The sequence below is a fragment of the Coregonus lavaretus genome, assembly GCF_964263955.1.
Source record: "Coregonus lavaretus genome assembly, chromosome: 12".
NCBI lineage: Eukaryota > Metazoa > Chordata > Actinopteri > Salmoniformes > Salmonidae > Coregonus > Coregonus lavaretus.
The window spans coordinates 52,806,479-52,832,426 of record NC_139999.1 but is presented as its reverse complement, the minus strand read 5'-3'; the positions used below and the strand labels follow the sequence as shown (position 1 = coordinate 52,832,426).

Here is a 25,948-nt window from a genome sequence, read left to right as displayed (position 1 = left end):
TCTCATCTCTGTGTGTGTGTGTGTGTGTCTACAGTATATGTCTGTATGTATATGACAGTCTTTCCCCTACCTGTTGGGACTGTGTCGCTCTTGGTGTGTGTGTGTGTGTGTGTGTGTGTGTGTACATTTTGTCTGTCTGTATGTCTCTCTCTCTCCCTCCTACCTGTTAGGGCTGTGTCTCTTGGTGGCCATGTCTCTCTCTCTCTCGCTGGGCTCCAGCAGCAGTTCTGAGGAGTCGGGGGGCGAGGCCAGCGTGGTGCTGAGCAGGAGGTGCTCATGTTGGGATAGGTACTGGGCCGGGGTCTGCTTGGCCGCACGCGCACAGTGGAGCAACTCCCTCTGCAGTAGGGGCAGGTTGGCCTGGGGGGGGGGGGGGGGAGAAAGGGAGGGGAGTGTCATTTGGAAAGCAGAGAGAGAGCGAGAGAAGTATAATATACAGTATTCTTGTGAGTTCCTGTAATTATGTTTTCTCAAAGCCTACAAAATCTAACTACAGGGATCACGGCTGTCAAGGAAACGCCACGGAAACGCCGTGTAGACGCAGTGGCATCATGGAGACAGTATAGATGCCATACTGTTGCCATAAAAGAGCTGGCTACTATTTCTTAGCTGACAAAACTAGTTGGGAATATCTTCATTCTCTATGACTTTACTGATCAAAAGTTAAATATGCTGATCTGATCTTGTGCAAATTCGAAGTGAATTTCCTATTAAATCCAACTGACATGTCCACAAAATATCATTACATGTCATTTTTTGGTGAAAAACCTGAAACGCATCAGCGACTTATTTACATATCGCGGTATGGTCATGGAGCCTCTGCGGAGTCCTCACGGAAATGCCATGGCGACACGGCAGAGACACTAGGCAGAGACGTATCACTGAGGAGGCCCAGGGGGAGAAAGACATACAGCAGATCTCTCCCTGAGAGGCCAGAGACACATGCATACACACACACTCTCTCCCCTCCTCACGGGGGTTAAAAATGGCCGCTGTCTCAGTCTGTCTGCCTAGCGTAAGCCCCGTGACTGTTTCTGCTGCCCACCTTTCAGTAGATCACTGCAAAACCCAAACACATAGGAGGAGAAATGAGGCTTCATGTAAGGGAGTGTGTGTAGTAGAAGCAAGGCTGAGTGGAATGAGAGTCTGCGGAGGTCAAATGAGACAGAGAGAGAGAAGAGGGAGGGACAGAACGATACAGAGGAGGAGAGGAGGAAGACAAACATCACATGGTGCAATCAGAACGCAGGCCCCCTCGTAGGGGGTAAAGAGAGCGGGACAAGCGAAAGAGAGAAAAAGAGTGATGAGCGGAGGCAGAACAGAATGGCCACCGAGCCTGATGAGAGGATGCAGGCTCCTCCCTCCCTCCCTCCCTCTCTCTATTTCTCTTTCCATCTCTTAATGAGCAACAGGTCCGAGTGTGCTTATAATTATAGACTTCCTCATTCCCCCGTTCTCCATTTAAGACCCTTACCCCCCCTACCCAGGGCCACCGCTACATCAGTCCACCACATATGTTGTCTGTCAGTTAAGCGCCGGTCTCTCTTTCTGCTGGGCGGATGCGAAATTGGCGGCGCCGGGCAAGCCTGAATGACTGCTTTCTTTTAATGCGACACAGAGTCCATATGGCGCACTGTTGAGCCCCATTAAAGGAGGGAGGGAATGGTTTATAGTCATGTTTCACACTTCCGAGCTCTGTCCCTCTTTCTTTTCGAGCTATCCACTGCCACGGTGCTAAGGAGGGAAGGAGGGAGGGCGGGAGAAGTTGGGGAGCCTGGTAAATTAAGAAGAAGAAAAAATGTATTTTATTCTTTCAGAGAGTCGGGGTTCTGAAAGGTGAAGGAGAGGTAAACCATGGAAAAAGAGCTGATTTTCACCTTCTGAAGAATGGAGCAAAAACACTGAGAAATTTGACTTGTTGGAAGATTTATGTTGGCTTGTCATGAGGGTAGCTCTTAATAAGTATTCAATTTCAGGCCCCCATGTTGCAAAGTTACTCAACGGCCCAATTAAATAGCGCAACCCCTGTCGCTCGTTAAGTCAACGCATACAACTATATTGTTACTTGGGAATGACCGAAAGGCAATAAATAAATACATTCACAACCCCAATTCTCTGTTTGTATGACAAACGTCTTGACGTCGAATATTCAATTTGAGAAATGTCCATGTTTTCCTAATTTGTAATAATGCTACCGTGTACTTGCGGTTTCTCATTATTTATTACCATATTTGCATTTTTATTAGTTCAAGATTTCTGAAGCTCCTCTATGGTTCATGAAAGGAATAGGGCTGCGTCTCAAACGGTACCCTATATAGTGCACTACTTTTGACCAGAGCTAGCTGGAGGTTGGTGGCACCTTAATTGGGGAGGACGGGCTTGTGGTAATGGCTGGAGCGGAATAGTTGGAATGGTATCAAATACATCAAACACATGGTTTCCAGGTGTTTGATGCCAATCCATTTGCTACGTTCCAGCCATTATTATGAGCCGTTCTCCTCTCAGCAGCTTCCATTAAGACAGACAGATAATCTTTCAGTGGAGACTGCTGAGGGGAGGATGGCATTTGGGATGCACACTCGCTGTTCCTTCAATACAAAACATCTGCTTTTTCCACCCCTGATTTCATGACTAATTATATGCAGTCCTTGAATCATTGTAAACCTCCTCCGAACATCAAACGCCTTGTGAAGAGGACAAAGGGGAACGCTGTCGTCCGCACAGCACAGGCCTGGATTCAGTTTATCAATATTTCCACCACATAGGGAGAGAACGAGAGAGAGACAGATAGAAAGAGAAATAGAGAGAGGGGAAATAGAGAGAAGGTAGGTGTTACCTTGAGGAAGGGAATGACGAAGGGTCTCAGGGGGAAGTTGGTGGCTTCTTGGAGCCGCGAGTGGAACTCCTCGATGGTGACCGTTGAATTCTGGGACAGAGGAGAGATCAGCCAACCACAGTTCCCCTCTCAAGGTTCAAAGTCTCCAACACTGAGCGTGTTTTAGATCAACTATGTTGCAGTCGTCAGCAACTGCAGACTGACTGATCTACAAATCATTTGGCATCATAAATAGACCCAAACTACAGTGGATCAGTCCATTTGTAGATCAGTGAAAATGGATGCTCTCGGACACGATGATAGACTTTAAATCGCTTCGATCACTGAGTGACCAGTGCAATAACTACAGAGCACCTTAAGTAAGTTTCCCTTTCAACTGTCAATCAACCTGCTCATGGATGAAAGATGATTGTGCACAGATGATAGATAGGTATTATCTGGAGCACAGTGCTCAATATGTTGCAGATGGGGCCTCTCAAAACCAATACTGTAGGTCCACTTGAGCCACATATAGCGAATATACGGGCATGTTCCTTCCAAAATAAAATATAGGCCTACATAAATAAACATACTATATTTTATACTGAACAAAAATCTAAATGCAACATGTAAAGTGTTGGTCCCATGTTTCATGAGCTGAAATAAAAAAGCGTATTTCTCAAATTGTGTGTGCAAATTTGTTAACGTCCTTGTTTGTGAGCATTTCTCCTTTGCCAAGATAATCCATCCACCTGACAGGTGTGGCATATCAAGAAGCTGATTAAACAGCATGATCATTACACAGGTGCACCTAGTGCTGGGAACAATAAAAGGCCACTCTAAAATGTGCACCTGGACAGCTGATGAAACTGTGGAGTATTTCTGTTTGTAATAAAGCCCTTTTGTGGGGAAAAACTCATTCTGATATGCCTTCCCAGGCCCACCAATGGCTGCGCCCCTGCCCAGTCATGTGAAATCCTTAGGGCCTAATTAATTTATTTCAATTGACTGATTTCCTTACATGTAACTCAATAAAATCGTTGAAATTGTTGCATGTTGGTTTATATTTTTGGTCAGTATATGTTTGCCAGATTTGTAGTGAAATCAACATTTATGTTGAAATATATAATTCAATTAAACTCAATTCACTTTATTCATCCCGAGGGTAAATTATCAAATCGCTACTCAAATCAAATGCAACACATCAATACAGAACAACGCAAAGTGACAAGGTTTTTTACAGGCGTTCCATCCATCGTTCCTAAAATGTTTCATCAACCACTTACCACGAGGGCAAGCACCAGGTTGCGGACGCTCTCTCCGATCTCGGGTGAGATGTCGTTGCCGAACTGCTGCAGCGTCGTCAGGAAGCGTTTGAGCTTGCTGAGCTGCCTGGCACCGCACGTGGCCGGGAGCTGCTGATTGGCCAGCGAGGAGGAAGAAGAGGAGCTGGGCCCGTTGCTGTAGCGCTGGGGCGGTGAGGGCACGGCGTTCAGCATGGGCGGGGAGTGGTGGATCCCATTGGTCACTGGGGGAGGGAAGAGGTGGCACGGGGTGGGAGAAGAGCCAAAGAGAGGTCAGCGTAGGAGGTCAAAGAAGTTACCGGAGGAGCTGATAGACTGAATGGGTTGACGCAATCTTTCATATTGGAATCGTCAGATCTTTTATCATGTTTAAGATTTAAGGCCATGAATTAAGGCAGACGAAGACAAGAAGACATACATTTACAGTATCAGGATACACAAAAATCATGTACCACAATCCCCTAATCCAGGGGTGTCAAACTCATTCCACGGAGAGCAGTGTCTGCGAGTTTTTGTTTTTTCCTTTCAATTAAGACCTAGACAACCAGGTGAGGGGAGTTCCTTACTAATTAGTGACCTTAATTAATCAATCAAGTACAAGGGTGGAGCAAAAACACTCGGCCCTCCGTGGAATGAGTTTGACACGTGCCCTAATCAATTTATGAATCACACAGCTCAAATCTGCTGGTTGCTATTTAAAAAAGGGTGAATCCTAACTTCCATTTATGTCACAATTTTCACTTAGCCATGCACTAAGTGAAAACTAAGTGAAGTTACGATTCACCCCAAAGAGCGCAGGCCCTTGGAGGCTCCTCTAGGGGGAGCTAGTGGCAGTGGAGGGGGGGGGGCGCTGTCATGGTGTCGGCGAGTCTGTGTATGGTCAAGTTGCCCCTAGAAGCTTATCATGGGTCAGTTTTGTATTTCCCCCCACTAATGTGTAAGGTTGCGATTGGGGGAGGAGAACGTGATCTTAGATCTGCACCTAAGGGAAACTTCACCCCGGCGAGCGGTACTCACGTGTGGTGGAGGAGAAGGAGGCTGGCCGAGGCCCGCTAGGGTTGATGGAGGGCAGGGGGGGCATGGTGGCGCTGCTGCTGCTGCTGGGGGCTGGTCTGGAATGAGTCTTGACATCCACAGGAGAGCCGGGCATGGCAGGGGTCTTCTTCTCTCCACTGTCTGAAGGGGGAGAAAGAGGGGAGGGGGGGGAGAGAGAGAGAGGATGCGTGGTCAATAGGTGCATGTGGGGAGTGGTCATTACGTGGTCGAGGTGTTCATTCAGACACAGTTTGCATGCAGGCACACACATCTGTACGTACATGGTAATGTGTGGCACAGTTGGTAGAGCATGGCGCTTGCAACGTCAGGGTTGTGGTTGTGATTCCCACGGGGGACCAGTACGAAAGAAGTATGAAAATGTATGAACTCACTACTGTAAGTTGCTCTGGATAAGTGTCTGCTAAATGACAAAAAAAATTTAAGTAAATGTAAGTAGGTTTGAAGTTTTGATCATCAGCCACTCAAGTTAAACACTATCCTAAGCCTCATTTTCAGATTCAGCTCAATATTTTCAATGCAGAGACTCTTCAAGTCCTTGCCTTTGTCAGAACCTCCCCCGCCTCCACTCCCACCCCCTTTAGACCCTACTAGAGAAACCAGATGTCTTGGGGTCTAGCCTTGCCTTGAGATCCTCCACCCCTCCATTGAGATCCATGGCAGAAGTGCTAATGAAGAAAAACCATTGTGTTCATGGAGAAGAATGGCTTTTCATTGAGCCAGTGGGACAGGGGCCGAAGAGAGAGGGGGAGAGAAGCAAAAGCTTTTGAATGTTAAACGCATACTTCTCAATATGCCACGGCCAATGAATGAACTGAATGGGACCACCAGATCAGGGGATGGGGAGAGAGAGACAGAGAAAGAGAGAGAGAAAGAGAGGGAGAGATTGTAATAATCTTTGGATCAGAGGGCGTCTTTGTTGGGGCAGATCCCATGAAGGCTGCATCTTGTCTCCATTTGGGGTGGATCAGACGCTTCCAACTGCTTTTAGACGGACGATTAATAGACAAGCAGGGTTTTAAAGGGTCAAAGGTTGGGTGAGACGGCTCTTTTCAATAGAGTTCCATGGTTTTAGGGCTTTTCTTTAGGGTGGGACTATTATGCTCTTTTGATGCTATGAACTGAGTGTCTGTCTCTTCATACACAAACATATGAATGCAATAGCCAGTACTTTAGTGACATTTAAGTGTGTATTGTATTTCATATGAAAGCGTGGGTTAATACAAACGTGGGTAAGAACTAGGGTGAAATACAATGTGGAGTTATTTGGCATGTTGAAATAAACAATAATTCTAGTAACTCATTAGTTCGTAGACAACCCTCAGAAAAGGGAAAAGCAACACAGGTATATGCTTGCATTGTAGTCGATATTTTTCTTTTGAATGACCAAAGCCAGCACACAAGCATGGACACACACATTCCCACACAACAGCGAGGGTTGACCTGAACTCTCGGGCTTGCACCGTTGCACCCCACGATTTGACAGCCCCCCTCTGCCCCTGCACCTGAGCCCCACTTTGACTCTACCCACCCTTCATTTGTCCCTCTTCTTGTCCTCCTCTCTCTCCATCCCGTGGCCTGCCTGCTATCACTCCACCTGTTCACTAGAGCAGGGGGCAGGAAGGAGGGCTATACACAGCCATTTGGGCTTCTGTCACACACAGACGCACGCACGCACACAGACACGCACGCACTCACACACCGTGCCAGCACGTCGCAGGGAGCCGCCTGGATCGCACACACACACACACCCTGGTTCCAATGCTCCACACACTCCTTATGGTCAGGAAATGAGGATGATGTCGCAATAGCACAATCCATGGGACGTATAACTTAATAATAACAATATCTGGGCCAACAACAAAAATAGTATGTTATGTGGGAATTCTTTCAGAACTGATATGCAACTCCATCGTCGGAGTAAACCCAACCCTCCATTGCTTTCAATATATTCATTTATTTTTTCAGTTTACCCCTACCTATATGTACTGGTACTCCCTGTACAGTGGAGGAAAAAAGTATTTAGTCAGCCACCAATTGTGCAAGTTCTCCCACTTAAAAAGATGAGAGAGGCCTGTAATTTTCATCATAGGTACACGTCAACTATGACAGACAAAATGAGGAAATAAAATCCAGAAAATCACATTGTAGGATTTTTTATGAATTTATTTGCAAATTATGGTGGAAAATAAGTATTTGGTCAATAACAAAAGTTTCTCAATACTTTGTTATATACCCTTTGTTGGCAATGACACAGGTCAAACGTTTTCTGTAAGTCTTCACAAGGTTTTCACACACTGTTGCTGGTATTTTGGCCCATTCCTCCATGCAAATCTCCTCTAGAGCAGTGATGTTTTGGGGCTGTCGCTGGGCAACACAGACTTTCAACTCCCTCCAAATATTTTCTATGGGGTTGAGATCTGGAGACTGGCTAGGTCACTCCAGGACCTTGAAATGCTTCTTACGAAGCCACTCCTTCGTTGCCCGGGCGGTGTGTTTGGGATCATTGTCATGCTGAAAGACCCAGCCACGTTTCATCTTCAATGCCCTTGCTGATGGAAGGAGGTTTTCACTCAAAATCTCACGATACATGGCCCCATTCATTCTTTCCTTTACACGGATCAGTCGTCCTAGTCCCTTTGCAGAAAAACAGCCCCAAAGCATGATGTTTCCACCCCCATGCTTCACAGTAGGTATGGTGTTCTTTGGATGCAACTCAGCATTCTTTGTCCTCCAAACACGACGAGTTGAGTTTTTACCAAAAAGTTATATTTTGGTTTTATCTGACCATATGACATTCTCCCAAACCTCTTCTGGATCATCCAAATGCGCTCTAGCAAACTTCATACGGGCCTGGACATGTACTGGCTTAAGCAGGGGGACACGTCTGGCACTGCAGGATTTGAGTCCCTGGCGGTGTAGTGTGTTACTGATGGTAGGCTTTGTTACTTTGGTCCCAGCTCTCTGCAGGTCATTCACTAGGTCCCCCCGTGTGGTTCTGGGATTTTTGCTCACCGTTCTTGTGATCATTTTGACCCCACGGGGTGAGATCTTGCGTGGAGCCCCAGATCGAGGGAGATTATCAGTGGTCTTGTATGTCTTCTATTTCCTAATAATTGCTCCCACAGTTGATTTCTTCAAACCAAGCTGCTTACCTATTGCAGATTCAGTCTTCCCAGCCTGGTGCAGGTCTACAATTTTGTTTCTGGTGTCCTTTGACAGCTCTTTGGTCTTGGCCATAGTGGAGTTTGGAGTGTGACTGTTTGAGGTTGTGGACAGGTGTCTTTTATACTGATAACAAGTTCAAACAGGTGCCATTAATACAGGTAACGAGTGGAGGACAGAGGAGCCTCTTAAAGAAGAAGTTACATGTCTGTGAGAGCCAGAAATCTTGCTTGTTTGTAGGTGACCAAATACTTATTTTCCACCATAATTTGCAAATAAATTCATAAAAAATCCTACAATGTGATTTTCTGGATTTTTTTCTTCTCAATTTGTCTGTCATAGTTGACGTGTACCTATGATGAAAATTACAGGCCTCTCTCATCTTTTTAAGTGGGAGAACTTGCACAATTGGTGGCTGACTAAATACTTTTTTCCCCACTGTATATAGCAATGTTACTTTTACTCTATTGCTATTCACTGTGTATTTATTCCTCGTGTCACTATTTCTCTCTCTCTATTTTTTATCTTTATCTTGAACTCTGCATTGTTGGAAAAGGACCTGTAAGTAAGCATTTCACTGTAAGTCTACACCTGTTGTTTTACGATGATTTGATTTGTGCTTCGCTTGAGTACATCCGCCTCAAGTCAAAAGCATACCACACTGTCCGGGTTCACACTCTTTTCAAGAGGTAATTTTTCAGGATTTGTAAATAACATTTCTACCAAGACATAAAAAGGGAGACAGTGGCCGTGTCCAAAATCTGTCTTAACTACTACTTACTAAAACTTTAGAACTCAAGTATGGGTATTCGGACATGGCCAGTACTTGAACAGACTGTGTATTACAAGAACGCTTTCTTTATCAAGCCAATTTTGTAGCATGATTTACTACAGTAACCATACAGCTCTAGCATCACGCGCTAGTCAAATTAAATAGGGAAACCTTGGCTATGACAAAGGTAATCTAGAAGACATTGCATGGCGCCGTTACAGATCATTTAATGTAATATTTAAATGAGTTGGCCATAGCCGGATGACTTCCTACCTGTGACTACTACTGTCAGTCTGAAGGACACGTCGAGCAGCTGGCACATCAGCCCAAACACACACTATTAGGGAAAATGGTCCAGTGTTAGCGCAAAGAGACACCTATGTTTACCAGTCAATATTGGCCTTGTGCAAGAAGTCTATCTAGCTGGCCGGAGTGCCACCTGTCACCATATCCCTGATATGGATGAACAAAAAGGAAGACATAGAGAGAGCAACAACAAAGAAAATGAAAAAATGTGCCTGAAAAGTAACGCTTGTAGTGTACATAGAAATATAATCTAGAATGACTTGAATGTGGAAGCCCATTCCATAGCTTCTATTTCTATGATAATGTGAACATTCCCTGAAGCTGTTTCAAAGATCTGGTATACTTTTTAATTACTTTTTTAAAATGTCACGCAAAGGATAATACTATAGATTAGAATACACTGGCATAGATACCTAGTTAGCTTTCAGTTTTCCCCTCCCTACTAAGAAAACTCCCAGACAGTCCTAGCAAATTTACTGCTTGAGAAATTGCTCTTTGCTAAGAAGCCATTTATTATTTTTGACTATTGTAATTGAAAACAATTACAGTAAATGTACTTAATTGTTACCAAGAAATTATTTGATATTGAGATAAAAACAGCTACATTGGTCCTTCATATACTGTATATTACTACTAATCGTACTATAGCCTATTTAGAACATACTGTTTAGGACAAATGTATGCAGTATGAAACAAATATCAACATACTACTCATCCATACAGAGAAGGCGTCATTGAATTGGTAATCGCACTTGTTCCGCGCCAAATCGTTGATTTTTGTAGAGAATTGTTCCTCTATTCTGATTATCAGCTGTCGTCGAACACACGTGGGTGTGAAAAGACAATTATCTTCCTCAATAGTGTGTAGCAAATTCTACTAGATGAAAAGCCAAAATGAGTATGACATCTGAGCATTTAAAGTATACCAATTCATCGCAAACTTACATGGCCTACTATGTAGGCCGCAAGTATGCGTATTTGGACACGGCCTACCTCTTAAATCGTTCATGTTATTTTCTTATTTTATATAGATAGATATCTCCTGTGCACCAGGTGTCTCCAATCTCCCACTCTAATAAGCAATCTAACAGCTGTGGAGAGACTGGGGGTGGGAGAGAGAGGTTTCGAGAAACAGATGAAGCGGTGAACTGGAATGGCCGACATCCTCCTTACTGCGGTCTATTCCCTCATGGCCCGTAAAAGAGTCACTGCATTGAATAACTAGATCAAATGTGACACGTGTGTGTGTCTTGAGGATAATTGTGTTATATTTGAGTGGGTAATCAGATGAAAAATGCAGATGGAAGAAGCATGTTTAGTTGATAAGAGTGACTTTGAGCGTGTGGTACAGAAATGTCAATTATATGTCATCAGTTATCCTCTGTAGCTCAGCTGGTAGAGCACGGCGCTTGTAACGCCAAGGTAGTGGGTTCGATCCCCGGGACCACCCATACACAAAAAAAATGTATGCACGCATGACTGTAAGTCGCTTTGGATAAAAGCGTCTGCTAAATGGCATATTATTATTATTATTTATTATTTATCAGTTACAAAAGCTCTGAGTCTCATACTGGGATGCAGGAAAATAAACTAGGATACAAGGAAGGAAAGAAAGCATATTATAAGGCTTCCAAAACTCAACTCGACCTTGAAGCCAGTTCTACTGCATTTTTTCCATTGTTCCCCTCTAATCAGGGACTGATTTAGACCTGTGACACCAGGTGTGTGCAATTCATTATCAGGTAGAACAGAAAACCAGCAGGCTCCGGATCTCATAGGGTGCCCCGAGTGGATTGAAAACATGCTTTGGTGATGATATTTCACTTCCTTATGTTATAAAATATACTGAACAAAAATATGAACGCAACAATTTCAACGATTTTACTGAGTTATAGTTCATATAAGGAAATCGGTCAATTTAAATACATTCATTAGGTCCTAATTTATGAATTTCACAAGACTGGGAATACAGATATGCACCTTAAAAAAGAAAAGGTAGGGGCGTGGATCACAAAAGCAGACAGTATCTGGTGTGACCACCATATACCTCATGCAGCGTGACACATCTCCTTCACATAGAGTTGATCAGGCTGTTGATTGTGGCCTGTGGAATGTTGTCCCACTCCTCTTCAATGGCTCTGCGAAGTTGATGGATATTGGCGGGAACTGGAACACGCTGTCATACACGTCGATCCAGAGCATTCCCAACATGCTCAATGGGTGACATGTCTGGTGAGTATGCAGGTCATGGAAGAACTGGGACATTTTCAGCTTCCAGGAATTATGTACAGATACTTGCAACATGGGGCCGTGCATTATCATGCTGAAACATGACGTGATGGCGGCGGATGAATGGCACGACAATGGGCCTCAGGATCTTGACACGGTATCTCTGTGCATTCAAATTGCCATCGATAAATTGCAATTGTGTTTGTTGTCCGTAGCTTATGCCTGCCCATACAATAACCCCACAGCCACCATGGGGCACTCGGTTCACAACGTTGACATCAGCAAACCGCTCACCACACAACGCCATACACGTGGTCTGAGGTTGTGAGGCCGGTCGGACATACTATCAAATTCTCTAAAACGACGTTGGAGACAGCTTATGGTAGAGAATTTAACATTAAATTATCTGGCAACAGCTCTGGTGGACAATTCTGCAGTCAGCATGCCAATTGCACGCTCCCTCAAAACTTGAGACATCTATGGCATTGTGTTGTGTGATAAAACTGCACATTTTAGAGTGGCCTTTTATTTTCCCCAGCACAAGGTGCACCTGTGTAATGATCATGCTGTTTAATCATCTTCTTGATATGCCACACCTGTCAGGTGGATGGATTATCTTGGCAAAGGAGAAATGCTCACTAACAGGGATGTAAAAGAGAAAAAAGCTTTTTGTGCATATGGAACATTTCTGGGATCTTTCATTTCAGCTCATGAAACATGGGGCCAACACTTTACATGTTGCGTTTATTTTTTTGTTCATTGTACATTTTACATCTGGCCATCCAACTAGGGTAAAACCTCCAATAACTTTTGAACGGATTATGATAGAGACTTGAGGTTTGGACCATTGTTAATTTTTTTAGGATTATATACACAATTAACATATTTTACCCATTGGTCAAAAGATGTCTTTTCATGATCTACGACTCATCTTGACACTAAATGGGGGATGGAGTGAGGAGTGGCAGCGCAGGCATTCACCACTTATCACTGTCTGACAGCTTCCTCTGAACATACATCAAATCAAATCAAGCTTTATTTATACAGCACATTTCAGACATGGAATGCAACGCAATGTGCTTCACAGGAAAAAACTAATAAAAACAACGAAAATGAAATATTTACTACACATCAAACATGAGGATAAAAAAACAAAAGAATAACAATAAAACTGAACGATTAAAAGCCCCATAAGGTAAAGCAAAGCTAAAAAGCTGTGTTTTAAGATCTCTTAAACATGTCCACAGTTTCGGCCCCCCTCAGGTTCTCTGGCAGGCTATTCCAGAGGCTGGGGGCATAGTAACTAAAGGCTGCCTCTCCATGCCTCTTGGTCCTAGGCTTTGGGATAGTTAAAAAGGCCAGTGCCAGAGGACCTGAGGGACCTACTGGGTACATAACTTAAAAGCATGTCTGATATACATTTACATTTTACTCATTTAGCAGACGCTCTTATCCAGAGCGACTTACAGTTTTAGTGAGTGCATACATTTTTCATACTGGCCCCCCGTGGGAATGTATTGTGGTGCACAATCGTGGATTGATTTAAAAAGCAATAGAAGAATCGTACAATTAATTCTAAAACTCACAAGCAGCCAGTGCAGAGACCTTCAATCCGGTGTAATGCTCTTCATCTTGTCTTGGTCAGTACCCGTGCTGCAACATTCACGTGCACAACATTTCCTGGCGTGTGGCCATTCCAACCCACACATAGCTAACCTTTATGTTGTAACTCAAGGACACCTGACAGACAATGTGACAGTACCACAACAACAACAACAGCACCAATGTCTCAAACAACAAATGGAAAAGAGCTTCTGCATTCTGTGTCAAAATGACTAGCATTTCGCTTCACAAGCGAGACACGTAGAGCGCTTCTAAAATACAAATTCTACTTCTGTTTTTAGAAAGATACATTTCCATCAAAAGGCCTTGGTAGTTCTGAGCTCTGAATGCTTAGAAATCCATATAAAAGAAATGACAACACAAAAACGGACCATTGCACCCACCTACCTACCGCCCTCGCACTCCAACCAACAAAACTCTCAGGAGATAGATATATACATCGAGAGAAAGAGAGAGAATGAAAAAGAGAGATACAAAAAATAAAGTTAGAGAGGGAGAAAGTCAAAAAGAGGAAAGAGGACAAGAAGAGAAGGCTGCCCGCCAAGCCAAGGACACAAAAGGTTTAAGCTATCAGCCCCTTAGCACCACCACCGCTACCGTTGCTGCCTCAATCCCAAACCCCCCCCCCCCGCCATATGGATCTAATCGGGCAAGAGGCTGGCCAGCTGGGACCCCCAACAGTCACCTGTGACAGAGAAAGAGGGGACAGAAGGGCCCCAGCTCCCCCAGCCAAGGGGAGAGACACAATACTGTGTTCCAAGGGAAGGAGAGAGGGAGAGAGAGAGGGGGATAGAGGGAGGAAGGGGTAAAGACACGAGGCACTGAATGCAGCGGGGTGAGAGTGGACTTAAGGCTGGAAACAAAGCCTGCACCTGGTCTCTGCCCGTCCACACGCACTGACAATACAGCGCACATCTGTTACCCTCTCTGCCTTTCTCTCGCTCTGTCTGTTGCCCACACACACACAAACACATGCGCAAAAGCACATACACACAAGCACATAAACACAAAAGCACACACACATGCGCTAAATAACACACATACATTCACACAAACACACGCGGTCAGGCCGAGCCATCCTCGTGTCCTCCACAGCTAAGCAACAGGTTTGAACAACTCCCCCATGACAACTGGGTAAATAAAGGCTTAGCGCTTGCTCCTAAATCGGGGGTCTGTCTGTGTGTGTGTGTGTGTGGTGTCAGCTTTCTGATATGCGGGAGGAATACGCAGCTAGCTCCATTCAGCTCATTTGAATAAACTTTATTTATAGTATTTGCCTCTCGGGCGGCGACAACTCCAATCGGCCAATGGAACATTTTATTGTAACCTCCGTAGTGTCTAATCAACTGGGGGTGTTAAAAGATGATTTACTACCTATGGACAGGTAAATATTATTTATAATATTTTGTGGGGCCTTGATCCAAGAAAGACTCAAATTAAGTCCTGCCTAACATTTCAGACAGAGCAAGACATCCAAGGCTGCATCCCAAATGGCACCCTATTCCCTATATAGTGGACTACTTTAGACCAGAGCTCTACGGTCTCTGGTCAAAACTTGTGCACTATTAAGGGAACATGCAGCCATTTGGGACACATCCCAAGTCCGTTGGACAAGCAACGTCAGGGAAAATAAATGAGTCTACACGTTAGAGGCGCCACGGAGGGAAAAAGGCCTCAAACGGCCCGGCTGTATGTTTGTCTTGGCTCGCCTTACATCTCAAACTACATAGCTGGACCCGGGCCCCACGTCAACAGGGTACCTTTGTGTGTGTGTGTCCCCGTCCATGTGTGCGTCCTTGTGTGTGTCCGTCCGAGTGTGTGTGAGTAAGTAACAGATGTGTCGTCAACGTGGGCCCATCACGTTTCTCAGAGACGAAGGGATGGGAGAAAAGAGAGGGGGGAGGCTGCTCCTGACTGATCAGGGTGGGAGCACTCTTTGCCCCCCCCCCCCTCCCTCCCCCTCCAGTCTATAACCTCGTCTCTCAGCAGTAATTACAAAAACACAAACGGCTGTCCTGGCTGGTGCCTGTAAAAAATGACTGCAGAGATGGAATAGCACTTACTGGCACAGAATGACAGAGAAACAGCAGAGAGAGAAGAGAGAAAGAAACACGAGCGAGTGAGAGAGAGAGAGAGAGAGAGAGCGCGCGCGCGAGAGAGAGAGAGAGAGAGACAGAGACAGAGAGAGAGAGAGAGAGAGAGAGAGAGAGAGAGAGAGCGCGCGCGCGCGAGAGAGAGAGAGAGACAGAGAGAGAGAGAGAGAGAGCAAAAGCAGAAGACTGTACGGTGTACAAACGCCTGCTATAAAAGTGTGGCCCCATGAAAAAAAAAGTGACATTGAATTCAAAAAGCAGGGAAGGAACGGGCGATTGGGAGAGAGGACTCAAATACTGTAGGACCTGAGGAAGGGAACGGCTTCAACGTGGACATGAGATCAGCGCTCTGGGTTTAAATGGCCCTCCACGTGTGTGATAGGGTGCGTCCCATATGTTCCCTATATAATGCATTAGTTTTCACCAGAGCCTGGTCAAAGTAGTGCACTATATAGGAAATAGGGTGCCTCTACACCCCCCTGTACACTATTCAATCACAATTGTTAAGGAAGGCTGTGACATTCTTCTCTTCAGTTGGGTGTTTTTCTGTTCCACACAGAGTATTGTTGCGTTTGATGAATGCATGAATCCAAATGGCTTAGGTCAACCCCTAGAAACATGGTTTACAGATTTGATTGAATAAGGTCATTTTAAAATCTCCATGGACTGTGTCTTCATTTAACAAAACAAGTAATAGGTTATAGGGAAGTCGTCTGATATACTAGTATGTTGGTGATGCTTGAAACGGAGTCACACACACAAACACCAGTGACTGACGGGGACACACACACGATCACATTAAGTCTGTAACCAATGGCTCGATTGTCACTTTTTGACTGGGAGTATCATCCATTTCAGTGGCACAACACACACCTGCGTCACTGAGTGCCGCTGGGTTAGATGGAGGGTGTGTGTGTGTGTGTTTCTGTCTGTCTGTCTGTCTGTCGGTCGGTCGGTCTATAGAGGCTAGTACCAGTTGTGGGGTCAGTCACCAGGTGAGTGGGAAACTCATACAAAAAAATTCTGTGAACACATCTATGCAAAACAAAAGCTTGTCAAAAAGCCAAAAATCACACACTGAATGACGAAGTGACATAACCCCTATTTGCATCCTTCATCCATCCCCATTCTACCCCCATTCCCACACCAGCAGCACTCCTTCTCATTGCCCAATAGATGCTTATAGGGTTACAGCCCTTCTCACCTCTCCATGCCTAATTGATTTGCTTGCCATCAATCATCCTAGTCCCCACCACCCTGATGTCTCTTTCAACTCCAACTGCGCCCATGAAAAACGATCACCGACAATTACATGACACATTAAAATGGGGAAGCAGCACGAGTAGTGTTGTTGTCATCCCTTCGGATTTTAACTCAACTTTCTGCCGCCACTGTTGATTAACGACCCGGCTCGCAAAACACATCGATAAAACTCCCTTGACACTGAGCACGGTCGTAAATCAGAGAGTGGTGGGTGCTCATGAGTTCTTCTGTCTTTCAAAGGGTCAGACAAACCGGCTCCTATTCATTACGAACCGTCTGACATTCCACTTAACCTGCTGGCCTAGACAGCACTCGTTTTTTATCATGTCGGACATGGACGGAGTCAGAGAGAGGCAGCGCCGAGGCGAAAGCGTGACACTAGTCTACTATAGCAAGCACAGGCAGCGTTCGTCTGATTAATCAGGCTGTAAAACCCAACTAATTGCTATATACAGCCTGAAACGAATGCCTGCAAAATCATGAAAATGATCCTTACAAGCCAGAATGTTTAATAAAATTACATTTAAAGTAGCCGACTAAACTCAACTCCACGATTTATGATAGAGTTGTGTCCACTAGTGTGCCCAGCAGACTGGGGAACTGTATTGAGATCAAATGTTGAATCGATGAGAACATTTGCAGAATGTCGGCCAGAATCCATCCATATTTGGTAGTGAGTGGAAATGCCCACCGGATGCTTCACATTTAGAAATCCAGTGAAATATCTGTCTCATTGTTCTATCTGTGGCTCTGCTCCGTGAAGTGCAAGAAGTATGAATGCCCTGACTTCTGCAGAGGCCGCATTGCAGTAATTGCTGTAAGGCCAATGCAGACTCCAGATTGACCATGCTGCTAGCTTTACTCTACCGGTTGCCTGTGCGGTTTGTCCTTCAGCTGCTCAAAATTTGAGTCAAAATATCCACAGGAAAGTATTGTTTACCCCACTTAGAGAGCTGGTAGGTAGCCTATTAGGTTCGCTTTGGCACCAATGTAAAATTAGTTTTATATTGGATAGGCCTATTCGGTTCTCATCAATAGCTATTGAACCAAGCATGCCATGACAATGAAAATCATATATTCTGAATCAGGGGAGGATGGAGAACCATCCACACCTTATATATATATATATATATATATCTTTAGATGGTTTTGAAAATTTAAATTCAACAAAAAATAATAATACTTGAATATACCATTTTCATCAATATATTCCTGTAGCTATTTTGTCTAAAATTTGAGTAAGTTTAAATCTGGCTTGTAGGGACCATTTACATGATTTTGCAGGCATTAGTTTCAGGATATATCTACCAATTAATTGTGTATTACAGCCTGATTAATCAGACAAGGCAGTGTTGTCCATAAAATTGGATACGAGCTTTCAACAGGAACGAGAGACACTAGTAAGGCAAGCTCGTTTGAGACCAGGTGCAAGGAGGGAGGCTTAATATGAACAGCTCCACCAAGGGAAAGAGGAGGTCAATCAAAGCCAGATGTTCAATACGCCACAGGCCATGTTTAACGCATGAATAAACCTTGGTTTTCACAACGCAGATTATGACGGTGGAATACTTGCACATTGACAGAGGGAAAATGTCAGAAGATGAGTAATACAAGTCATAAATAGTCAGATATGGGAAATGTTGGGAGTATACCCCCTGAAGTCTAAATTTGAAAAGTTCTTAAATGGTTGGGAGCAAGCCAGGAGAATGCACCTAGAGCAGGCGTGTAAAGCATTGCAGTGGAATGTTGGACTTATAGCCTACTGTCTTGCATTGACGTGTAGCCTACAGGCCTGTTCACATGCATTGTAGGGCTATCCTTACCCAATCTATTTGCCAATTTATTTGATTCATGAATTGGCTTTCATGAGAGTCCGCTAATAGCCTAATATTCTCTCTGCAACTTCAACATAAAACCCTTGACCTAAGGAATGTGGGTGGAGTGATTAAAAATACACACATCATGACATGTAACTATTTCCACATTCACACAATGCCCCGTTAATCATCAGCCAGCCATATGTGCCTATTTCCCAGGAGTGTGCCAGAGCAGGCCCATGTATGTACTCATCCACTGGCGTTGAGCTGTGGGTTAAGGCGTCCGCATACTATGTTATGTTTGCGTCCAGCAGAACTCGGCTAGGCGTAACCGAAAGTCTGTGCTCGCATACTCCCTAATAGACCTTCACTTGCAAAATGAGAAATAATGGCAGTATTACTGTTGTTTGTCCCTCTTGAGACACCATAGCAACAACATAGCCAGTACAGTTCCTCAAAATAGTCTGAATGAATCTAAGATAAATCAAGAAATCTGTAATTAATTTCGACGTTTTTGCCGAGGAGGCCTTCGTTGCGCAATTTTACATTAGGCAAAATTGTTTGGTGCAGTATTTGCATGAAAACGAGTTGTCTCTCGTTGAATGACAACAAACAGTTAATTGACGAATCCCGTTCATAGTTCCCACCCATACTGTTGACCAATCACAGGTGAAGGGGCATAGACTTCGGCTACCGAACTTCGACTTGCCTCAACAAAAACATTTAGTGTGCACGAACAGCCCAAAAAATCCCTGCCGAACACCAAAACAAACTAAAACATCACAAAAATGTCATCATAATATACAGTAGGTGCAAACAGGCGCGCCAAGATTCGACTGGATAGATTCGACTGGATAGCATGCGACAGGCTGACTAAAGTCGGCAGGTAGCTTAGTGGGTAAGAGCGTTGTGCCAGTAACCGAAAGGTCGCTGGTTCTAATCCCCGAGCCGACTAGGTGAAAAATCTGTCGATGTGCCCTTAAGCAAGGCACTTAACCCTAATTGCTCCTGTAAGTCGCTCTGGATAAGAGCGTCTGCTAAATGTATAATAAAAAAATAAAATAAAAAGTCAGTCCTAATGTTGGAGCTGCACTGCCTCTGCCAGAGAGACAGATAAGGACAACAATGGGACTGTGCTTTGAACAATGGAGAAAATGAGTGTGTGGGGGGTGCTGGGGATGGGTGTGTATGCATTTGTGTGTTTCAGTGCAGTTGTGTTAGGGCTGTGACAATACCAGCATCACAATATTTTTTCCAAAAATTAAAACACGAAGCAGATCGAATTCTTTAGTTCTTTCAAAACCTGCTGTATGTAAAATGTTGTGTGCTATAGTTTGAAAAATAAATAAATGTGACTCTAGATGATAACAAAATGATGTTTGTTTCCAACATTAGTGCTTTTTACCTAAAGAAGTGAAATCCGCTTCATATTTTGTTTCCTTGCCATGCTACTAATGAGTATTGCGATACTGGTATCGTCTTGGCCCTGATTATGTGTGTGTTCCAGTCGGTGTGTGTGCATGTTTTGGTGTGTGTGCATGTTTTGGTGTCTGTGCGCAAGATTGTGTGTTTCTACGTGGGTGTGTCTTGGTGTGTGGGGAGTGTATTATTGTTATTTTATGCTCTATACTACCTACACCCGGGGTCTCAAAGCGGGCGGTGCATCTTGCTTCTCTGTACAGTCAGTCGCAGGTCCATAACTCACGGCTTAGGAGAGGGAAATAGACAATAGGACAGAGGAGGCCCCAGAGAGTTTGTTTGCTCACCATAATTAATTACATACTTGGTCATGTGAAACAGAAAACTGGGAGTGGAGCAGTTGAGGCTAGTGGCAGGAGCTATGGGAGGATTTGCTCATTGGGCGGCAGGTAGCTTAGTGGTTGAGAGTGCCAGTAACCGAAAGGTCGCTGGTTCTAATCCCCGAGCCGACTAGGTGAAAAATCTGTCGATGTGCCCTTGAGCAAGGCACTTAACCCTAATTGCTCCTGTAAGTCGCTCTGGATAAGAGCGTCTGCTAAATGACTAAAATGTCAAATGTAAAAATGTAATGGCTGGAATGGAATTAATGGAACCAAGTCAAACACATAAAACAAATGGCAACCACATGTCTGACTCCGTTCCATTTATTCCGTTCCAGCCATTACAATGAGCCCGTCCTCCTATAGTTCCTCCCACCAGCCTCCTCTGGAAGGGAGGCATGTACTGACCTGAGAGAGCAAGGGAGGGAAGGAGAGAGAGTGAGGAAGGTAAAGAAGGAAGAGAGAAAGGAGAGGGATCAATAGGAAGGGAAAGAAGGGAGGAAGAGAGAGAGAACCTTGAGAAAGGAGAGGATAAAGAGTACGGTAGTAAGAGAGAGAGAAAATGGGAAACAGAGGACAGAGGCAAAAGAGAGAGTGGGGGTTTAACAAAATGGAGGAGAGTGGATAGCGAGGAGGAGAGACAGAGGAGAGGTGTTTGTGTTGGATGGTAGCTGTCATAGAGCCTGTGAGGTGGGCCTGAGCCAACACACACACACTCTGTAGAGGTCACGGATGATAGATAGTGAGAGAGACAGAGAGAGAAAAAGAGAGAGAGAGAGAGAGAGGGGTATCTGTGGGCCCTGTGCATGGTTCTGATAGAGGTCATGCATGGGGAAAGGGAAAAGAACACACCAAAAAATGCAATCTCCTTTAAAGGGATACTGCGAGATTTAGGTTGTTTATCTACTTACCAAGTCAGATGAACTCATGAATACCACTTTTATGTCTCTTCGTGCAGTTTGGAGATTATTGAAGTTAGCATATCGTTAGCTTAGCACAATTGCTGTAAATCTCCTGTTACAGTAGCCAAAAGCAGGGGATTAGACCCTCTAACTCCTCCAAAACTGGGTATTTGGTAATTTATAGTCTTACAAAGCTATACATAGTAATCAATATTTTATAAATTCGTTAATTTCACTGATAATCATAAGAAACAAGATTCACTTCCTCATTCTTTCCCAGTTGTCGCATAGAGATGTATAGAGATCGCAACATTGTACTCCATTATGGCGTCTGTGAGCAGCGCCATTGAAACAGATACAACGTTGCGTCTGACTGGTTAAGTAGATAAACTCCCTACATCTCCCTTTAACACAGCTTCTATCTATGAATCAACCTCTCACTTACACAGAATACACACACAGCGACAAAACAGTGTCTCCCTCGAAAGCAACTCCCTACACACACAGAACCTAATATATACAAATCACACACACACACACACACACACACACACACACACACACACTACTTTTTCTTACACACACACACTACACTCAAAGGACCACAGACGATAGGGTTCAACAACCACCACTGACACTAAGGGCCATTTCTCAGGGGCCCAACATGCCATTTAGCGCTGTCACTCCCCCAAGACCCCCCCCCCTCCAAGACGGGAAACGTATCTCTTCAAACCAGTACAGTGAACAAAGGCCTGCGGTTCTGGGTCACCGGGCTGGGGCACAAGGCATTACCCAGAGCCACAGGCTCCAAGCCAGACCTCTGACTCTAACACTTCTCACAAGAAGGGTGCCCTCTTAGGACCTCAATGGAGAACCGGTTGGGGGGGGGGGGGGGGGGGGTATGAACTTACACTCTCATACATACACACTCACATGTACTCATACACTTACACAAGCAGTCATAATCACACACAAGCAATATCTCCCCCCCACCACACACACAAGCAATATCCCCTCCCACCACACACACAAGCAATATCCCCCCCTCCCCCACCACACACACAAGCAATATCTCCCCCCCCCCCACCACACACACAAGCAATATCTCCCCCCCCCACCACACACACAAGCAATATCTCCCCCCCCACACCACACACAAGCAATATCTCCCCCCCCACACCACACACAAGCAATATCCCCCCCCCCCCACCACACACACAATATCCCCCCCCCCACCACACACACAAGCAATATCTCCCCCCCACCACACACACAAGCAATATCTCCCCCCCCCACCACACACACAAGCAATATCTCCCCCCCCCCACCACACACACAAGCAATATCTCCCCCCCCACCACACACACAAGCAATATCTCCCCCCCCCCACCACACACACAAGCAATATCCCCCACCCACCACACACAAGCAATATCCCCCCCCCCCCCAACCACACACAAGCAATATCTCCCCCCACCACCACACACAAGCAATATCTCCCCCCACCACACACACAAGCAATATCTCCCCCCACCACACACACAAGCAATATCTCCCCCCACCACACACACAAGCAATATCTCCCCCCACCACACACACAAGCAATATCTCCCCCCCCACACACAAGCAATATCTCCCCCCCCCCCCCCCCCCACCACACACACAAGCAATATCTCTCCCCCACCACACACACAAGCAATATCCCACCCCCCTCCCTCCACCCACCACACACAAGCAATATCCCCCCCACCACACACAAGCACTCTATCTCATACACACACACACTAACTCATCATATACAGACAGTTTACTCTAAAATGGATGTTTAGAGAGAGCAAATTGTTGTGATTGGGGCCTCTTCTCCCCACCTCTCCCCTCTTCCTCCCCATCCCCACCTCTCCTCTCTTCCTCCCCAGACACACCTCTCCTCTCTTCCTCCCCATCCCCACCTCTCCCCTCTTCCTCCCCATCTCTCCCCTCTTCCTCCCCATCCCTCCCCTCTTCCTCCCCATCCCCACCTCTCCCCTCTTCCTCCCCAGACACACCTCTCCCCTCTTCCTCCCCAGACACACCTCTCCCCTCTTCCTCCCCAGACACACCTCTCCCCTCTTCCTCCCTATCCCCACCTCCACCTCTCCCCTCTTCCTCCCTATCCCCACCCCCACCTCTCCCCTCTTCCTCCCTATCCCCACCTCTCCCCTCCCCATCCCCACCTCTCCCCTCTTCCTCCCTATCCCCACCCCCACCTCTCCCCTCTTCCTCCCCATCCCCACCTCTCCCCTCTTCCTCCCCATCCACACCTCTCCCCTCTTCCTCCCCAGGCTAGATATCACAGCCCTAGTCACTGGAACTAATCAAGAGCTTCCTTCTCCCCAATGTTTGGAGCAGCTGCCTGGAACTTGTGTGTGTGGACCACAGAGAGCAATGGAAAGAGGGAGGGGCAAATAAAGGTAGCATTCTAAGTATTTAAGCTGAGTGGACAAAGGTCAATGGTGTCGCTGACTTCATGAAAGTCTGATCTTTCTCATTCATCTCAGCAATTCATGACTAATTATTGCTATGGACTAGGTATAAATTCATACTTCATAGGTAAGAGAATGTAGGTGGATGAGTGCTTGAATGGATTTTGTATCATAATATCCTAATATTTCTATATAAAACACTTTGACGAATGAGTCTACTTTGAAACTGTTGAAAATTCACGTGTGGAGACAGAATGGGGGCCCATATCTCCCTCTCTCTCTCTCTCACACACACACACACACGGCTCCTGCTGTCAGGAGTGTGACAATGTCCAGCCGGCCCCCAGACGCGAGACTCCATGGTTTGAGCCTGCCCAGTCCTATCTCCCTACAGGCGTGGAGTCCTGCTCTACTTGGCTGAGACTTGCCAGGTCCCCTCTCTGTCTGTCTGTCTCTCTCTATCTCTTCATTCCTCTTTCTCCATCCACTCCACCCCAGCAAACATAAATACACAGAGACAAGTCCATTCACTGTACCAATAGGAATAGCCTTCCCCTTCATTGTTTTACCTCAAAACATGCCCAGGCATCACCCTTTGATGCAGCAGAGCTCTTCTTGAAAAATATATAGCTTGCCCTACACTATAATAAATGTACTAGGTATGTACTTGAGTTGCTAACAATTTCAATTAATTATTAGCTATGGAAAAGTGTGAGGCTTGCATACAGTGTTAGCAACAAGAGTATTCTTTGGATGGCTGTCCAACCCTGTTCCTGGAGAACTATCGTCCTGTAGGTCTTCGCTCCAACCCTAATCTAGCGCACCTGATTCTAATAATTAGCTGGTTGATAAACTGAATCAGGTTAGTTACAACTGGGGTTGGATTGAAAACCTACAGGAGGGTAGCTCGCCATGAACAGGGTTGGAGAGCCCTGCTCTGGATATTACTCTTAACAATGTGTTGCTAGGTAAACTTTTAGGCATAAGGAAAGCATAAAGATAGCAATATCCTTCCTTAACCTTCACTGACTTGTCATAGTCACTCAAGCCTCACCTCAACATAAGCATCCATTTTGTTTACCTTAAAAGCGTGGAATAGCCTGGCCGTACAGCACACAAGCAAATGAACACGTCAGTGTCTTTCAAAACAACTGGAAAAGATCTAAACAAGACTATACCATCCGTCTGAGCTTCTAGACTAGGAAAATATTTGAACGACTAAGAAGCAACCTCCTAGTAGTAAGTAGTCTTGCATTTACAGTGTCAGTGTGTGTTCCAATTCAAAACCAGACCCAAGGCTTTCACAAACAGTCATTTGCAATACTGAGCTGACAGAATTGGTCTTAAAAGGCAGCAGTTCTTGGTGCTAAGCTAACTCTTAGCCATGTGCATCCCTCTCTTCCCTTGGCAGAGAATGATAAAGAGAGGAGGAGATAAGAAAGAGAGGATGATTCACCATCTGTACAGAGGCTAATTGGGCTAGACAAAGCACACACTCTCCTTCGGTCGATCACACACTAAACACACTGAAGCGCACACAGAGACATAGATAAATACAACAAAAATAGACTATGCACTAGGAGCACACAAGGAAAAGGGAAATCAAATCTGTTTTACCTCCACCCTAGTAGAGTCGGCTCGTCTGTCCTAATTCAGCTGGGGTGCCGTTGCTTTCTTAACGTTCTCTTCTCTCTCTCTCTCCACTCCTTCATATGTCAGGCATGTGTTTGCGTTCCCACATATGTGAGCCCCAGTGTGGCCGAGTCCAGAGCCAAAGAAACACAGATGGCTCCCAGATGGAAGAGGATATCCAGGCAGTCCAGTACTGTGCGTTCTCTCTCGCTCGCTCTATTCGTTCTCTCTCTCTCTCGCTCTGTTCGCTCTCTTGCTCTGTGCCTGTTATCTTGCTCTCTCTCTGTCACTGCTCTCTCTGTCACACACACTGTGTGTTCTCTCTCGCTGTGTGAACCTCTCTCTCTCTCTCTCTCTCTGACTCCTCCCCCCTTTTCCCACAGACTCTTTCCTCTGTTTCCAAGGGCAGTCTGCTGGGCTGATGTCACCGACAAGGCCACGTCCCTTCTATTTAATGTATTTACCGACGGACCTCGTGATTAACATAACTAATTGTACTTGCACCTTCAGGCTAAACAAAGGCTGTGACAAGTAAGTTGGGGTGGGGGGTTGGGGTAGAGGGGCATTAATTTCCTCTTCATCCCCCCCCCCCCCCCCCCCCCCTTCAAGAGGGGGGCTCTCACAATGTTTAATACCCCCTCTGTGGCCCTTTTTCTTTCTTGGGCTCTCTTTTTGTTTCACCACTTTAATGCAGTCTGGTAGGCCATTGAATC

General features: G+C 45.3%; 1 protein-coding gene across 1 annotated transcript in view; it reads right to left on the bottom strand.

The window, feature by feature from the left end:
- The window catches only part of cbfa2t2 (CBFA2/RUNX1 partner transcriptional co-repressor 2), a 32,710-nt gene extending 7,153 nt beyond the window's left edge, over positions 1–25,557 (bottom strand). Inside the window, exons 1-5 of the mRNA XM_084172710.1 lie at positions 25,221–25,557; positions 5,137–5,295; positions 4,102–4,343; positions 2,837–2,926; positions 164–360 (exon numbers count right to left, since the gene is read on the bottom strand). Of these exons, the coding sequence (XP_084028836.1) occupies positions 164–360; positions 2,837–2,926; positions 4,102–4,343; positions 5,137–5,269 (662 nt within the window). The 5' untranslated portion in view covers positions 5,270–5,295; positions 25,221–25,557. The remainder of the gene's footprint in view (positions 1–163; positions 361–2,836; positions 2,927–4,101; positions 4,344–5,136; positions 5,296–25,220) is intronic.
- Positions 25,558–25,948: the final 391 nt, after the last annotated feature.